Source organism: Conger conger, chromosome 1, assembly GCF_963514075.1.
Source record: "Conger conger chromosome 1, fConCon1.1, whole genome shotgun sequence".
Classification (NCBI taxonomy): domain Eukaryota; kingdom Metazoa; phylum Chordata; class Actinopteri; order Anguilliformes; family Congridae; genus Conger; species Conger conger.
The window spans coordinates 62,535,405-62,552,842 of NC_083760.1; the positions used below are offsets into that span (position 1 = coordinate 62,535,405).

At 45.4% G+C, this 17,438-nt stretch overlaps 1 protein-coding gene across 3 annotated transcripts in view; it reads left to right on the plus strand.

The window, feature by feature from the left end:
• rbms3 (RNA binding motif, single stranded interacting protein) overlaps positions 1-17,438 on the plus strand; it is a 308,178-nt gene that overhangs the window by 151,644 nt on the left and 139,096 nt on the right. For all 3 annotated transcript variants that reach the window (XM_061236859.1, XM_061236867.1, XM_061236875.1), the window contains one exon: positions 11,269-11,426. In XM_061236859.1, the coding sequence (XP_061092843.1) occupies positions 11,269-11,426 (158 nt within the window). The remainder of the gene's footprint in view (positions 1-11,268; positions 11,427-17,438) is intronic.

Below are 17,438 nucleotides of genomic sequence, written 5' to 3' on the forward strand. Positions count from 1 at the left end.
GTTGAGATTAACATTAATGTGCTGTTGCGTAATTGTGGTGTTGTCTGCTAGGGTTAGTATAGTTCCTGTATGATGTGATGTATGTAACTGGTGTGAGGTTACTCAGGGGCACCGGACCACTGCTCAGGGCAGTACTCCTCCTGTTAGCGCACTTGTATTAGTGCACTACGGTTAGCACTTTTCTGAAAGTGCTCTCCAGGTAGCTGTCTGGGGCAGCAGTGCTTGACTCAGCCCTCTTCTGTTCTTTCCCACCACCCTCTCCCCCTCTCTCTTTTTCTCTTCTCTTTAATTCCCTCTATCCTTGTTTCACACTCACTCCCTTGCCCTTTCCTCTCTTTTTGACCCTTTCAATCTGTCTATCTTGTATCTGTCTTCTTCTGTTTACTGTTTTCCCTCTTTCTCATGCCCCTGCGCTTAACCATATGTGTGTCCGTGCACCAGGCATTGTGGGTAATGTTGTTCTCCTGAGGCATGGATGGAACTAGGCGTGGATACAGGCTCAGGTGTGGGGGTGAGGCTGAACTCTGAGGGAGGCAGGGTGTGTGAGTTCAGCCTGTCAGAGCTCCTAGAGGACCTCCCCTCGGCCTGTCTCTCCCGCTGCTCCTCTCTGCCTCTGCTCCTCCACAGGCTCCGCTGCACGCAGCCTCAAGGTTAAAGCGGCCTTTTAAAAATTAAATTAAAGTATGTTTCCACTTAGCCAGAGTAATATCTATCCATCCAGATCATTTTGCTGAGATTTTACAAGCTTTTTAGATGCAGTTCACGTTGATAGCTGAGCTATTATTGTAATATTAATGGGTGTTTTATTCAATGACATAAGTTACATCCGTCAATATCTCAATTATGCATTTGGAAGCTGGGGGGTGCTTTAATAAATCAATTGCTAACACGTTGCTATATTGAAACTACAACAGACAGTCATCAGAATGTCATGTCACCACCATACGTAATCCGAGTCCGCCTCCATGAGACTTTGCTTGGATATACTGTACACAGTTGGCATACTTTGGACACAAGTATCAGTGTCATTCTTGAATAAATGAGCACAAATTAAGCTCTGAGAAGCTCGATGAGTAACTGTGGCATTACATTTGGAAAGAGGCATTGGGTATGGGTTGATAGATTGTATCAAGGTCAACTGCATCTAGAAATCTCAGTGAAACTGCCTGGATTGATATATAGTACACAGGGTATGTTTTTTTGGGGGGATGAACTGCCCCTTTAAGCCCCTGTGTTTAAGCTGCTCTCTGAAGCCCTTTTGCGGTTAAGGAGCATAATGACTTGTGACCCGCCCTGACCCACCCCAGGGGTCACTGGAGGTCACTCTGAGGAAATTAAACCTGCAGTGTAAATGCTGAGAAGCGGTTGGCTTTAAACACGACACATCCGTCAGTCAGGCCAGGTCATCCTGACGCTGAGGCCCCTCTCTGGCCTCTGTTCAGACCCGAAAATCGTTTTTGGAAATGTAGGCAGTAATTTAGGGATGCAGAGCTTACAGATCCCAATCAGAACTGCTCCCTTGGGACAGTGGAGACTTTCAAGGGGAGATAACTCATCCAGACCCAGCTAATCGATCAGGAGCAGAGGTGGCGGTGTGGGTGGAGGCTTCTGGTGTGGTCCTTCTGTGGGAACCCAAAATGTTCCACAAACGGGGTTCAGGGATGGGAAAACAGACCACACATTCTGGAGAAGCTCAGCTGCGTAATGGCCAGATTGGCATCTCCACAGCCAGTAATCCCCACAGGAAATTCTAATAACAGCTCAGTGCTTCCTCGTTGTGCCTCTCTGAACTGCCAATACCAGCATGTCCTCATATGAACCTAAGCCTCTGCTACTTCTAAGATCTTAACCTTTCAGGTGAAGGTGTATATTGTACAATGTTATGAAGCACTTCATACATCATTGCCTACATATTCTGGGTGTCCGTGCAGATGTCTGTGATTGTGGCTTTGGCACAATGCCTTAGACCTTCTGGAATGTAGCCTTTATGTTATGTAACATTACATTTTCATCAGGGTCAGGGTTTGTAGAAAGAGCATGTACACTATTTTATTGAGGCAGAATTTCACACAAGTCCTCTACCGAAAAGTGATTTTTTTAAAGTCAAAGCTCGAAGTCAAAAGCAACGGAAAATAACATATCTGTTTGGAGGCCTCGCAGTTCACATATTTTATGACATATACTGTACTCCTTACTGCTTTTGAATTGTACTGTTTCCTTTAATAACCGTAATTACTATGGTCATTTTGTATTTTGGATGTTTTGTTAGGTTACCTCCTGCTAAAGTGTTGGAAAAAAAAAGAAGAGTTTTGCATTCTGAATTAAATGCGGTGTAAAATCCACCTATGACCAGCTTGAAATTACCAGCTGCCAGCTATTTTAAAAAATATCTTAAGCTGGTCAAATCATGTTGAGTATGAAGCTGGTCTGAACTGGTCAACCAGCTACCAGCTGTTTCAAAACCTAGCTTGAGTTGTTTTCTTCTCCAGGATGGTTTTTGGATGAGGCTGTGGTCCCTCCTAGTGGAAGAGCTTTGCTTCGGCCCTGCAAGTATTTTATGCACAAGGAGAGAACTCCAACCCTAGACTTGCTTTTCTCTGGTAGCTGTTGGCGCGTTGCCAGGCAAGCATGCCTCTACGGTCCCCGATTAAGCTGGCATCAATGCCGTGGTTTCTGTATGCCCTGTGATAGTGCTCTGTGCATTCTCTTCAGTTCTCCGCTGGTTCCCTCTGCTAGAGGGGTGAAGGTCAGGGCTTGTAGTTTCTGCCTACTGGTTATCACTGGGGTTGCAGCTAACTGTAGAACGCAACCTTGCCAAGAAATTACTTGTAGTACTGCTTGTCCGTGATCGGTGCAATGAAACAAAAATATGTTGAGGTGTTAACCTATGAGAAACAAGTGCTGAATGTGTTTCAGAATGGTCTGCATATGAGCTGTGGCTTAACAGTGTCTGTTTCCCAATGGCCAGCGGGGCGGCGATAGCTGTTACGTGTAATTAAGTGAACGAAGGAGGCTCCGTGCTTGAGAGCAAACATTAACAGAGGAGACACATTCAATTACGTGTCTGGTGATTCAGTACAGTATGGAACAGCGTACATGTTACTGTTGATAGCTGCTGTTTGCAGTGGCAGCAGCAGTGATACCTGCTCCCGCTGTAACTTTACGGTAATGAAACATCTTTATTAATTTACTGGTAAGTGGCGGCAGTCAGAGCCGCCATCTCGCGGTGATAATTGGCGTATTGATAGATCCAGCTGCCGGCTCCCACCAGGAGCCCGGGCTCCATTGTGGTAAAGGCCGACCCGCTGCTCGCCCGCGCTGACCGCCCCCATTCAGAGCAGCCGAGCGGAGCGGTCACGCTACACGCGCCCGCCAGTGCTGCACAGATAACAGGGACGAGAGTGGGGATGGTGTGTGTGTGTGTGTGCATGTATGTGTGTGTGTGGGTGCGTGTGTTAGTGTGTGTGAGTGCATGTCTGAGTGTGTGTCCATGTGTGCAGACCGGGGCTGGCAGTGTGGCTGTGCAGGGGTTAACTGTGCACGGCAGCCCAGCGTGTGTGTGCGTGTGTGGGTTGTATGTATGTGTGTGTGTGCCTGTACAGGCGTGTGTGTCCATGTGTGTAGACCATGGCTGTAGGTGTGGCTGTGCAGGGGTTAACTGTGCACGGCAGCACAGCGTGTGTGTGTGTGTGTGTGTGTGTGTGTGTGTGTGTGTGTGTGTAGACCGGGGCTGTAGGTGCGGCTCTGCAGGGGTTAACTGTGCACGGCAGCACAGCAGCGTTCAGTGCGATTCATTCCAGGCTGAGCGTGCGGCTGAGCCCACAGGCTGTAATTCTCCCCCTGTCACTGCGCGCCGTGTCTCTGTAATAAAGATGTACATGGACTGGAGGTAGGGAGCCCTGACTTCCTGGTGATAAATCTCCACTAACAGGTACAGAGTGAGAGAGAAGGAGGGGGGAGGCAGAGAGATAGGGACGGAGAGAGAGAGAGAGAGAGAAAAAGAGAGAAGGAGAGAGAGAGATGAAACCCGTTTTGAAGTGCGTGCTAAGAGGGTGTAATTGTTTGCTCACAGAAGTGTTTAGGGAGATGAGGCTATCAGACTGTGTGCGGAGGGGAGGTGTGTGTGTGCTGAGGTATGCAGTGTGTGTGCTCACATCAGTCAGGGCTCATGAAGTCTGTGAAGGCTGACAGAGCAGGACCTTCCCTCACACACGTGTGTGCGCACACACTGTCCAATGCCTGAACTACTTCTGCTTGTGTGTGAGTGTGTGTCTGCGTGCACGTGTCTGTATGCGTGTGTGTGTGTGTTAACACCTCTGTGTGTGTCTGGGTGTCCTGCTCACATATGCCAAACAGCATCACGTTGGACACACCCTGTTGAAAGCTTTTTGTGGGCAGGCCACCATCCTCCTCAGCTACCTCTCCCAACATCACGTCGCAGAGTCTGAATGCAGTTTGCTCAGGTCGAAATAAAACATTTACAGCAAGCGTCTACATCCAAGTTCCAGTCATAGGTAGGAGATAGTCTAGTTTGAAATACTGAAGTCTGAATGTGGGTCTGGGTCTTTAGTTATGAATAATAAATGTAGTGCAATATTTTTTAACAGCCCTGTTTGCCTTAGAGCTTTGACCATTAAATTGTATAAGATTCCATAGAATAGAAAGAGAGGTTGTAATATTACATTTACAGGTTAAATATCTCAGACCGTGACTGAGTGATGAAATGGTGCAGGCATTTGTGGATTTTGTTGTTATTTTAATGGAATTTGTATCACTGCAGGAGACTGTTATTCATGTGCAGGCATTTGTTTTAATATGTATGTTTATATTTCCACACTTATTTCCACAATTTCCACTTATTTCCACAATTAAAATGTGACACTCAGGGTGAAGGTATTGCAGTGCATTAATATTTCAGGCCTTGAAGTATTTAAGAAGTGATGGAAAGTGGCGGGTGAGTTTTTGAACTTGTAATTATAATGTTCATCTCCGTGTGTTCGTTTGAGAGCTCAGTCAAAGCTGTGTCAGTCGCTTCGTTTGAAGTCTGGCTCATCTAAGCACACTCCAGTGCTTCACGTGCTTCAGCTAAACCAGTGCTATGAAGATCTGGGAAATCTTCTTCACGAAAGGACAGGCCTGTTTAGCATTAAGGCTTGAGTGTGTGTGTGTGTGTGTGTGTGTGTTTGTGGGCATGTGCGTATGTGTGCGTGTGTGTGTGTCTGTTTGTGGGCATGTGCATGTGTGTGCATACATGTGCATGTACGTACGTGTATGCGAGTGTGTTTGTGTGCGTGCACATGTTTCTGTGTGTGTATGTGTTTGTTTGTGTTGCCTGCGTGTGTATGTGTGTGTGTGTGAGTGCGTGGGAGTGTGTTTGTGCATGTGCACGTGTTTGTGTGTGTGTTTTCTTAGGGCGCTGTAAGTTATGGTTAAGAACATCCCCTCCAGCCTTGGCATTTCTCATTATGTGAGATGACTTCATGGCCCTCTTGCGGGGATTATACTGTCCGCAGATCATGCAGCAGAACAGCCCAATATAACTGACAGTAAGATGCTCTGACTCTGGGTGATTTGTGTTCTCCTTTCACGGGCATGTGGGCTGTGGGGAGATTGTGCTTAATTTTGAGTACCTGCTGATCCTCCCATTTCCACCCCGTCTCATCACATCCCGGGTTTTTATTACCCAGACTCCCCCCACAGCGTAGGAGAGGTGTGGGCTCCTCAGAAAGCCCTCTACTCCCCCCACAGCGTATGAGAGGTGTGCGCTCCTCAGAAAGCCCTCTGTCCTTCTGTAGCTCCAGCATCGCGCGCCTGGGGACGGCGTAATTGCAGGTAATGGATAAATAGCATGTATGCGCTCTCTCCACTGTGAAGAGTGCTGGCAATCTGTAATTATCACACAGAGGGTCTCCAGCACACACACACGCATACACACACACACAAAGTGCACACGCATATGCACATGCAGATGTATACACACATGCACATGCTCTCACGCGCACACATGCATGCATGCCCACACACAAGCACACTCACAAAGCATGCACACACATACACACACACACGTACACGCATACACACACGCAGATTCATTCACACATACACATGCTCTCATGCACACACATGCATGCATGCACACACACACATCTACACACACACCCAAGTGCACAAACACACTTCTACACACACGCACAAGCATACATATAAACACACCTACACAAACACGCACACACATGCACACACATGCACACTCACATGCATATATACACGCACGCACACACACAGAAATAAAACACAACTTCCTAAACTCTGCAATGCAGACTTCCTGCACAATAAAGGCAACCCACTTTAAAAATTTAGTAGGAACAGACCTGAGGTATTGTGAATACAAGATGAGCTGAGTGAATATTTCTGTCTTGGCAAAGCTCTACTTCTTTGCTAATGCAAGGTCAATCACGCCTCCATTAGTGCTTTCCCTCTGTCTCGACTAGAGGGTGTTGTGCTGGGTACTAAGCTCTCAGCTTCCAATATAAGAGGATGCTGGAGTGCTCAATGAAAAGTGAAGATTAATGATTCACTCTAGGTACGGTATTGAAAGTTAAAGTTACCTTCTAGTACTCAGTAAGTGTTGATAAGATAATTACCGCAACCATGCGATTGACAAAATACTTCAACTGCAAGATCTTGCTGCTGATTGGCTGACTTATCAACACCCAACAGATATCCGTAGGGATGATTTCTTACATTTGACGCAGTCTCTGATGTTTGTTTACTACCGCCTCACGTACACTGCAATTAAAGAGAAAAAGACCAAGAGAAAGGAAACACACCACATGGTGCGGGTGATCCTCATTGCATTCAATAATTATTGTAGCGGTGTATCATCCAGCCCTCCGAGAAATAATTTATCTTTATATTCCACCGTCACTCAAGGCCACTTGCACACAGCCTCTGTTTCCTCAGAGCTGACACGGTTGTTTTCTATTTAAAGCTGCCGTATCACTTTAATTAGGATGACTCATTGTTCGCTGTTGGATTCTCGAGTGGAAAGACACCCTGCTAAATCTATAATTAATTTCGGCAGTTTTTGGCAAGGGGATTTTAGGAGGGCGCTGGGCGTTTGCATGTTGCCTTTTTTCTGTGGTCTGAAACACGATGTGCAGAATATTGAAACCAGATTGAAGCTGTATTGCATAATGTCATTATTTCAAGTGTTACGTAAAATGTACTGCAAAAATAGAGACTTCACCCAAGAAGTGTTGTGTAGGTACAGGATCTTTCCGTAAAGACAAGCTGAAACGGGAGTTAGGGCGCACGACGTGACGTATACACTAGTGAAATGAATCTTTCAAGGTGAATTTTTGAAGGACGGGCAGTTGATTTGACTGACGTCAAATGACGATGTGTTCTGCTGTTTGAAAAGAATATTGATTGGAGGGAAGTGGAAAATTCACAGGTATTCCATCGACATACACTCAGTGAGCACTTTATTAGGTATTCATTAGACTTATTTTTTAGGCTTGGCCTTCTGCTGCTGTAGCCTATCCACTTAGAGGTTTGACACGTTCTGTGTTCAGAGATGCTCTTCTGCATACCACTGTCGTAATGTGTGGTTATTTGCGTAACTGCCACCTTTGATCAGTCTGACCTCTCTCATTAACAGCACGTTTTTGCCTGCTGATGTTTTTTTGTTTTTTTAATGTACCATTCTCTGCAAACTTTAGAGACTGTTGTGTGTGGAAATCCCAGAAGATCAGAAATTTCTGTGATACTCAAACCACCCTGTATGGCACCAACAATTATTCCAAGGTCAAAGTCACTTAGATCACATTTCTTCTCATTCTGATGTTTGGTCTGAAAAACAGCTGAACCTCTTGACCATGTCTGCATGCTTTTATGAATTTAGTTGCTGCCACATGATTGGCTGATTAAATATTTGCATTAACAAGCTGGCGTACAGGTCTCCCTAATAAAGTGATTTTTTAAGATTTTGTATAATTAATAGAAATAGTTTAATAGAAAAATTAAATGTTCTGATCATTCATGTGTCTGGACCAAAATGTATGCAGATGTTTTGTATGTGAAGAGATTTGGGGACATCTGGGTGCTGTTTTGGGAAAACACATGTGGATGTGCATGCCTATAGATATCTTTACCAAATCTTGTATTCACATTGAGATTATGTTTGTGCAGAAATATAACACAGTTTCAAGTTGTCCTTGACTTAGAAATTGAAATATTCAGTGCAACTATAAAAACATTTTGTGATTTAGTTTTTTCACTCACTTCAGAGGGCTGGTAGAGTCCATGCTACAGCAGGTCAGAGCTGTTTTTGTGGCACGTTCAGGTCCAACAGGTTATAAAGACTTGACTAAATTGAGGAAGAAGTGAATTTTGATTTCAGCTGGTCTTTAAGCGGACCTGCATTCAGTGAATCCCGTTGTTATGTACGTCGAGGGAAAGCACTCAGAGACCCCATTGCTGTACTTGAGTCGGTCTGTTGAGGTGTATTGTGAAAGGACTGAGCATGGTAGGAAATGGCCACTCTCACAGGTACTTAAGCGCTCTCCACACACAGGGCGGAGGTGGAGCTGGAGGAGGCAGCGGAGAGAGGGGAGCATGGCGCTAGGATGGACAGGGAGGTGGGGGGGAGGAGGAGGAGCAGATGGAAGAAGGCTGGAGGAGCTGGGTTGTGTGGGCTGATGGGAGGAGATGACTCCATCAGAGCCCAGAGAGACTGGGAGAACTGGGGAGGAGGAGGGGTGCATTTGTGCATGAGCATCGCTGTCAAATAAACCAGGATACAGTGCCTGGGATACTTTCTCTCTCTCTCTCTCTCTCTCTCTCTCTCTGTCTCTCTCTCATTCACTTTTTATTTATCACTCTCCGTCTCTCTCTCTATCTGTGTCTCACTCACTCACTCTCTCACTCTCTCATTCACACTCTCTCATGCTTTCTCTCTCACTCACTCCTTTTCCCCAAACCCTCTCTCTTTTCTTCTCTCAGTTTTTTTCTCTCACCATCTGTCTCTTTCAGTTAAGTTCAATTTATACAGAGATTTATTGTATTGGAATCGTAATAAATAGAATGTGTTTCCAAACATTATTTAATGTAACAAGCAAACAGCAAAATGAAAGTGTAATGATTTTTATGGAGTTGTTTACCCTTGTTTCCTCAGGTTATACCAGGTATTATAGCACGTTTCATGCTGTCCCTGTAGGGCGGAGGTTATTTTTCCTTTGAAAACAGGGTCAATTTTATTTAAAATTTGTATTTATTATTAGATTTTACACATTTTTCAGGCAGTGTGATATTGTATGGTTGATCAGTGTGTAACGGTGATATAAATGTAGTGGGGACAGTCCCACTGTCCTGGGTGTATGATCAGCATGATCAAAGATGCTTGTTCAACTGATTTGAGTCCCATAGTGTGTATCTGGTTGTGTGGGGTCCAGTCTGTGCACTGTGCAACAATGTTACAGCACAGTGCCACTGCATCATGCTGCTGGTCTCTTCCTCTGCCTGGCTGACCGAACGACTGACTGACTGAGCAAGTGACTGAGCAAGTGACTGACTGTCTGACTGAGTGACTTACTGACTGTCTGAGTGACTGACTGACTGACTGAGTGAGTGACTGAGTCACTGACCGACTGAGTGAGTGATTGACTAACTGACTGACTGACCGAGTGAGTGTATGAGTGAGTGAGTGAGTCACTGACTGACTGAGTGAGTTAGTGACCGACTGACTGACCGACTGAGTGAGTGAGTGACTGAGTCACTGACCGACTGAGTGAGTGAGTGAGTGAGTGACTCAGTGACCGACAGAGTGTGTGAGTGAGTGAATGACTGACTCACTGACCCTCTGAGTGAGTCAGTGACTGAGTGCAGTAAGGCCTAGGCTGCCGTGGAGGGCACACTTAGCTGAACTCAGCAGTACAGAAGCTGTAGTCTGTGCTTAATCTCGCTTGTGTTAGTTAGAGCCCATCAGCCACCCATTACAGTCCGCCGTGTGGAACTCTCACGCTGCCTCTTTATGCATTTATTCACTTCCTACTACTGTTTCCCTCCTGCCACTCTGCCCCTCTGCCTGGGAGAGAGTGTGTACAGAAATACTGTGCATTACAGCCATTACTGAGCGGTGCAGAGGAACTATTACGGTATCATTAAGAGGAAACAAAATAGCACAGAGTAGGCAGAAATTTGTAGTAGGCAGAGTAGACTTTATTACACAAACACGTATCGCAAACGTCAAACGCATATCTGTCCTGATGACCACTGACAAAGCATTTGATTGGACGTGAAGCTTTCTGTCAGAGGACCTGTGACAAAGCATCTTATTGGACGTGAAGCTGTCTATCAGATGACTTGTTGCAAAGTGTTTAATTGGACGTGAAGCTTTCTGTCAGTTGGCTTTTGACAAAACATCTGATTGGACGTGAAGCTGTCTGTCAGGTGACCTCTACAGCTCACACTCAGATTAAATTGATGTGTAGAGGGGTAGAGGGGAGCTCAATGTGGTCAGTGAGGGAGATGGGAGCAGGTTACTGTAGGAGGGTCAGGCTTGGTACTGTTGCTGGCTTAGTCATCAGTCATCTGTGGTGCTTCCAGAAGGATTATTGTTGTTTGTTTCTGTGCGTGTGCGTGTGTGTACTTGTGTCGGTGCGTAGGTGTCGGTGTGTAGGTGTAGACATTTTTCCTGTTTAGATGAAAGTTGTCTTGTTTTAATGTACAGTATGTAATCTTCAGTATTTGTAAACCCTAGACGTATGTGTTTGCGTGAGAAGAGTGCTTCAGAGAGAGGAGAGAGAGTTCAAATTATATTTTTGGATCATTGCCTTGCTTTCTTGAACCCAAACTACTGAGGAGGGTTACATAACACTAATTAAACTTTAGCATCCGTCTGTAGGCTGCATGGGTCTGATAGTGTAATTCTACAAATGCATGCTACGTGTAGCGTGCTGTAAACTGCCCAACGTGGTGTGAGCTGCCCAACGTGCTGAAGAGCTGCTGTGTTTTTCTGTGATGACTTCAGACTGATGTGTAACGTGCTGAAGAATTGCTCTGTTTTTCTGCGATGACTTCAGACTGATGTGTAACGTGCTGAAGAATTGCTGTGTTTTTCTGTGATGACTTCGGACTGATGTATAACGTGCTGAAGAGTTGCTGTGTTTTTCTGTGATGACTTCGGACTGATGTGTAACGTGCTGAAGAATTGCTCTGTTTTTCTGTGATGACTTCACACTGATACACGCCCCTCTTGTCTTGCAGCAGTCCTATGCCCCTCCCCCTCACCCCATGGCTCCGCCCAGCCCCAGCACCAACAGCAGCGGCCACAGTGGAGCCGAGCAGCTCAGTAAAACCAACCTGTACATCCGCGGCCTTCCTCCAGGAACCACCGACCAGGACCTCATCAAGCTCTGCCAACCGTGAGCCTGCCTCACATACGCACACAGAGTCTCCCATACTCACATACACACACACACACACTCTCACATACACACACTCACGTACACACATACACAGAGTCTCTCACACTCACTGACATACACACACACAGAATCTCTCATACTCACATAAATACACACACACACTCACACACTCACATACACACACACGCAGAGAGTCTCTCACACTCACTCACATACACACACAGAGTCTCTCACACTCACTCACATACACACACAGAGTCTCTCACATAGATATTGAGATATTGAGAGTTTTTATAGCCTTGAAATGAACCCTCTTCATTCTGAAATTCATGTAACAGACATTTAAACCAGGGGTGCCCAGATTTTTGCACACCACTGTAAGTGTATTTGCATGCATATTTTCAGTGATAAACACACACAAAGATGCACACAGACACACACACACACAAACACATTGTTGCTGAAACTTACACAAGAATAAAAACAAAGATTACAGATTGCATTACCCCCACCTCCCTCCCCTCAGGTTAGTAGTGACAGAGAAAAGTCCAGTTTACACTCAGAGACTGCTGAGGGGTTGAGGTTTGTAGAGACAGACACATTTACAGGGATCCCTGGCCTCTTCAGCTGGAGATAGGGTCAACATCGTTATTCAGGGAAAGATGGGTGGTTGTGAAATTCATCCTAAAAGTACAAAGCCTCATTTTGTAATCTCCACAGGGCTACTTTCTGGGGCACTTCTGTCTCACGGCTCTGTCCGCTGTCGAGTACATTTTATCCAGTAATTATTTTGCAAAGTCTTTTCATTTAAGTCTTCCAGAACATTCACTTGCTGCTCTGTTTCACCACTTTGCTCACATCCCTCTGATCTGGTTAGGATGTTTAAGGAAGGCTACCTTCAGGAAAATATGAAGGGGAGCCTTTAAGGTGCGTTACGCAATAGAGAATTATGATTATTAATATTGTGATTTATTATTCATTATTATTATTACTGTAGTATCAAGGGTGTTTTTTGATGCAGAGACCGCTCGTGCTGATTTCCTGTCCCCTGACCTCTGGTCACCAACTCCCCTCCCCCGCTTTCAGTTAGCCTCCAGCTTCCTGGAGGAGTGGATTAAAAATGCATGGAGATGAAAGTGTCATTTGCCCGGGTGCTGTGCCAGGACAGGCTTTAGCATTTTGGAAAGGTCAGCTGGCATGGCTGCCCACCACACCGGGGTCCCCTGCAGGCTCGTACACTGCACAGCACAGCAGAACTGGCCGAAAAACACTACACCCCCCAAAGACTCACAAACACCTCTAAACGCGGCATTATATGGCAGAGTCACAGTCTGCCAGCCTGAACATTGCAGGGTGCCCTGCACAAAGACTGTCTTAACAAGTGATTTAGTCTTGGAATGAGACTGAAGTAGAAAATATTCTCTTATTTTCAGTTCATTTTTGCTTGATAAGTTAAATTGTTTTAGTGTCACTTCATTGGTAATTTTTATACACAAGTATAAATATAAGACTAAAAGGCTTCTTAAGATTGAATTATTTGTTGTATTTTGCAGTGTGGCACAATGCATTTTGCAGTGTTGGCTACATATGAAATGTTTTGGTGCTGGGCAGCAGTGAGAAGCTTTAAATATGTCTAGTGAGGATGTGAGGACAGAGAAGAGAATATGACTGATTATACTGCAACTGTCAGAGATGGCTGTCAATCATCATCAGTTCCACTACAGCGCTCCTATCAGCTCTCCCACATTATCTTTACTCTGGCTGGTGATTTGCATTGCTGTTCATTATAAATGTACTGTACATGGTGGCGTGTGTGTCTGTGGGCTGTTTGCATGCCAGCTAGTTCATACTGATGCATTCTGGGCAACAGTGTAGTTCTGTGACAGCGCTGTCCTATGTAGCAGCCTGGGTTCCAAGAGTGTGAATTCACTGCCAAACTATAAGGTCCAACTCGGTGTGCCTTCCAAAAATCAACAGCACAAAGATTTTTTTTTAAACAAACATAGCTGTAATATAGCACATGGCCATATCGGTATCCTACCTAACTGCAGGGTGAATGATAACGGAGGATGAATTATTAATGTGGGCCTGAAATATAGTTATGGTGTAAACGCATGCGATTAACATCATGTTACTCGTTGTGTATTTGGGTCGTGGCTGAAGGACCTTTATCATATAGATTTTCTATGGCCCTGATAGATACATTCAGTGAGCAGTTCCATACTATTTCTCTGTGCATGCTCCTTATGCAATTAGTGAACAGTTCCATACTGTGTCTTTATATAGTACATGCTCCTTATAGATACAGTACATTCAGTGAACCTTTCCATCCTGCTCAATTTACCTATAGACCATTAGGGTGGGGAATTTCAGAACTTAGTGGCAGCCATTCCATTCAGGTATTCAAACGACAAAAGTGGTACTGGAGCTCAATGCTGATGTTGAGGGCTATGAAGCCAACACAAAGACGGCATCTATGGCAATGAGCTAAACACAACAACATAAATATCAGCTAGCAACAGTAATAATAATGATGCTAATTAGCAGTGTTGACAGAACAGTTGGTGCAGGAAAGTGTTGGAGAGGGTGCTGACTGTTAATCACTCTTTAACGCACCTGGGAGTTTTCCGTCAGTGTCAGTGCGATGCATCGCTGTGACAGCTCTTTAGCTCTTTATCTGCAGGGATGGTGGCGAGTTGTTCTGGCTGTGCTATGGCCACTGCGCCTAAGAACTTTCACACAGCATCACTTTAATGTTTCCAGAAGGTTCCTTCGCTCAGTTCGAAGCATTTGGTTGAATCAGGCTCATAAATGGTCTTGTTAATTAGCGCTGGGCTTTATTTGAAGAGGTCCTGAAACTGGCCTTGGGTAATGTTTATGATGTGCAGCACATACAAGTTGCTCCTATAGTTAGCCATTTGGATGGAAGAGTTGAAACCTGGTCCATAGGATTGTACTATGGAGTAGTGATAAGGGAACTGGGCTTTGTACCTGTATAAGAAAGGTTTGGATCTGTGGTTGAGTTCGGCAGTGGTAACTTTACGCACTGCACTATTTTCTGTCTTAGCACACAAATCCTCCTAGAGCAATTTTTCCAGATATTATCCTTTTTTAAAACTGGATATTGTACTGAAGTAAGGTTCAGCACCTTGTCCAAGTGAACAATAGCCAAGCATCATCTGGGATTTGAGCCTACTGTCGGTGAATAACAGTGAATAATGTCATAAGCAGGTTTCAGCAGAGTCAGGTTTCTTCCATGCAACAAACAGTGACTTTGGGATTGTGTTCTGAAACAAGTTCAGTCTGAAACACAAAGAGAGGAAGAGAGAACCCAAACCCTGCTCTTTGACTTACAGTGACCTTCACCACTGACCTTCACCACAGAACCATCCCCGGCAACCATGCAGATCCTGTAGTAGAAATATGAGAAGAGCACCAAATGCGTCCCTGTTTGTCTGTAGAAAGGACTGCGAGTGAGCAGTTATCGCAGAGCTTCATTCTTTTTAAGAAGCAGGGGTTGGCTGTCCTCCATCGTATGTCCCTCTCCCACCCACACCCTGCCAGACTCTCCCTCAGTAGGGACTGCATCCAGCGCAGTCCTGCTGGAAGGCCGCATGCAGCGGGATAACTTCCACACGCATCTCTGTGTCCGTGCATGTGTGCGTGTATGCACTGTACATGTGTTTACTGTAGGTGCATGCATGTGTATGTGTTTGTGCCGCATGTGGCTGTGTCTATCTTGTCTATACGTGCTTGTGTATGTGCGTTTCTGTTTGTACTCCTGCTCATGTGAGTGTTTGTGTCTGTGCATGTATACTGTATGTGTTTCAATAGATATTTGAAATAAATTAACTTGATGAAAGGTTAAAAATATTAAACCCTACTGCAAATCCCTGAAGTTTAGTGGAACTGTTTTTTTCACAGTTAGTATTTTATGTTAATTGGTGTCTGTACGATTGTATTTCACATAATTGTTTAACACAAATCGAATGACTTTGAGCAGCCGCCCATGATCCTAGTTAACACTCCACCCCCCATATCTGGATTTAAAATGCTATCCTGTTCCTGCTTATTTTTGGTTCCACCCCCATTGTTGCAGAAAGGTTGGTAGTTGTTGGATCCCCGCTGTGTTGAGGGTACTGACCGATGACTGTGGAGGTAGAGACATGCTTTTTCACGGGCTCTGAGAGCATACTGATAACACCCACTTTAGCGCAGCAGAGCAACACTGTGTGAAACACTGGCCCATATTCAAAAAGATACTGCAGGACAGTTAGTCAGGGACAGCTTTTTAACTCACAAGACTTTTAATGGAAAAGCTTCAAGTTGCCTGTGTGTTTATCACTTGGCCTTGCGGTGATTAAATGCACTTTTATCCGGCTGTTTTTTCGGGGGGTTTGTGGAATTTATTTCAGATGTCTTGTCCTTATATTGCTTGAAGAATCCTGACCGTACTTTGAGCAATCTCAGTGTTGCTGTATGCAATAAGACTACAACCAACGTCGATAAATTGAAGCTCTTGCTCAACGATCGTTTTTAAAGGGAAAAGGTCAAAGCCATACACACATATTAATGCAGAACCGCACACACACACACACACACACACACACACACACACACACACACACACACACACACACTCACACACACACACACACACACACACTCACACACACACTCACACACACTCACACACTCACACACACACACTCACACACTCACACACACACTCACACACACACACACACACGCAAGCACGCATACATACTGCGGGCAGCGGATTATAGCTGAATCCATGCTGGGCTGTGTAGAACAGGTCAGGCAGGGAGTAATGGGATGGCTTTCCACACGGACTTGCACACAGATTTGCCAGGGCCCGAGGGCAGGACAGCCACGCTAAGCGCTGGGTTTCAGACGTGGCTCTAAGCCCCCAAACCCGGTACTTTATAAGAGGAGGATGTGGCAGCTCAGCCTGCACCTGTCCAAACATTCAGCAGTCAGGATCGACATGCCACAGCGCTCAGGTTTCACCCCCCGTCCCCCCGACACTCCTCCCCACTCCACCCTCTGCTCCTCTTATGATTTTTGAAAGCTGGTCCTCCAGTGTGAACCCCCTAAGACTGTGAGCCATGGAGTATGAATGGGAAGACTCTTGCAGTATGAGAGTTCTCTGTTTCCACAAGACATGATCAAAGATGGGGTCCACAGCTTTTCCTACCTCCTACCTCTTTCACTTGGTAAATGGTAAATGGTTGGCATTTATATATAGAGCCTTTATCCAAGGGCTGTACAATTGATGCTTCTCATTCACCCATTCATACACACACTCACACACCAACGGCGATTGGCTGCCATGCAAGGCGCTCGTCAGGAGCATTTGGGGGTTAGGTGTCTTGCTCAGGGACACTTCGACACAGCCCGGGCGGGGGATCGAACCGGCAACCCTCCGACTGCCAGACGACTGCTCTTACTGCCTGAGCCATGTCGCCCCCACTGCCCCACTTCCACTGTGGGGCAGTACCTTTATTGAGCTTCTCTACCAGGAATGGCTGATTTATGAAGGGTAATTTGGCCACACCCCCTAACTCCAGCTGTGGTGTCTCCCCACCTGTAATGGTTTGAATATGACATTGTAATTACCTTACACTAACTACACCCCCTGGTGTAGTCCCTATAAGATCCGCACAACTGCTGGACCCTTGAGCAAGGCCCTTAACCCAACATTGCTCCGGGGGGATTGTCCCCTACGTGGTCTAATCAATGAGGTAGTGTGGATGAATGGTGTGTGCAGGATTGGGTGAGCATGAATACATGGACCAGTGTGAGTGAGCGTGTGTGTTTCCAGAATTCTAGGAAGGTTCACGGCTAGCCTAGCATTTGCGTATGAGGTATTGTTATGATCCAAAAATTTCCCAAACAGAATTAGAACATTTTATTGTTTCAAATAAACTCCATGGAAGCCATGGAAAAAACATTCCAGGCAGATTGCGTGCACACTTTTTGCCAATA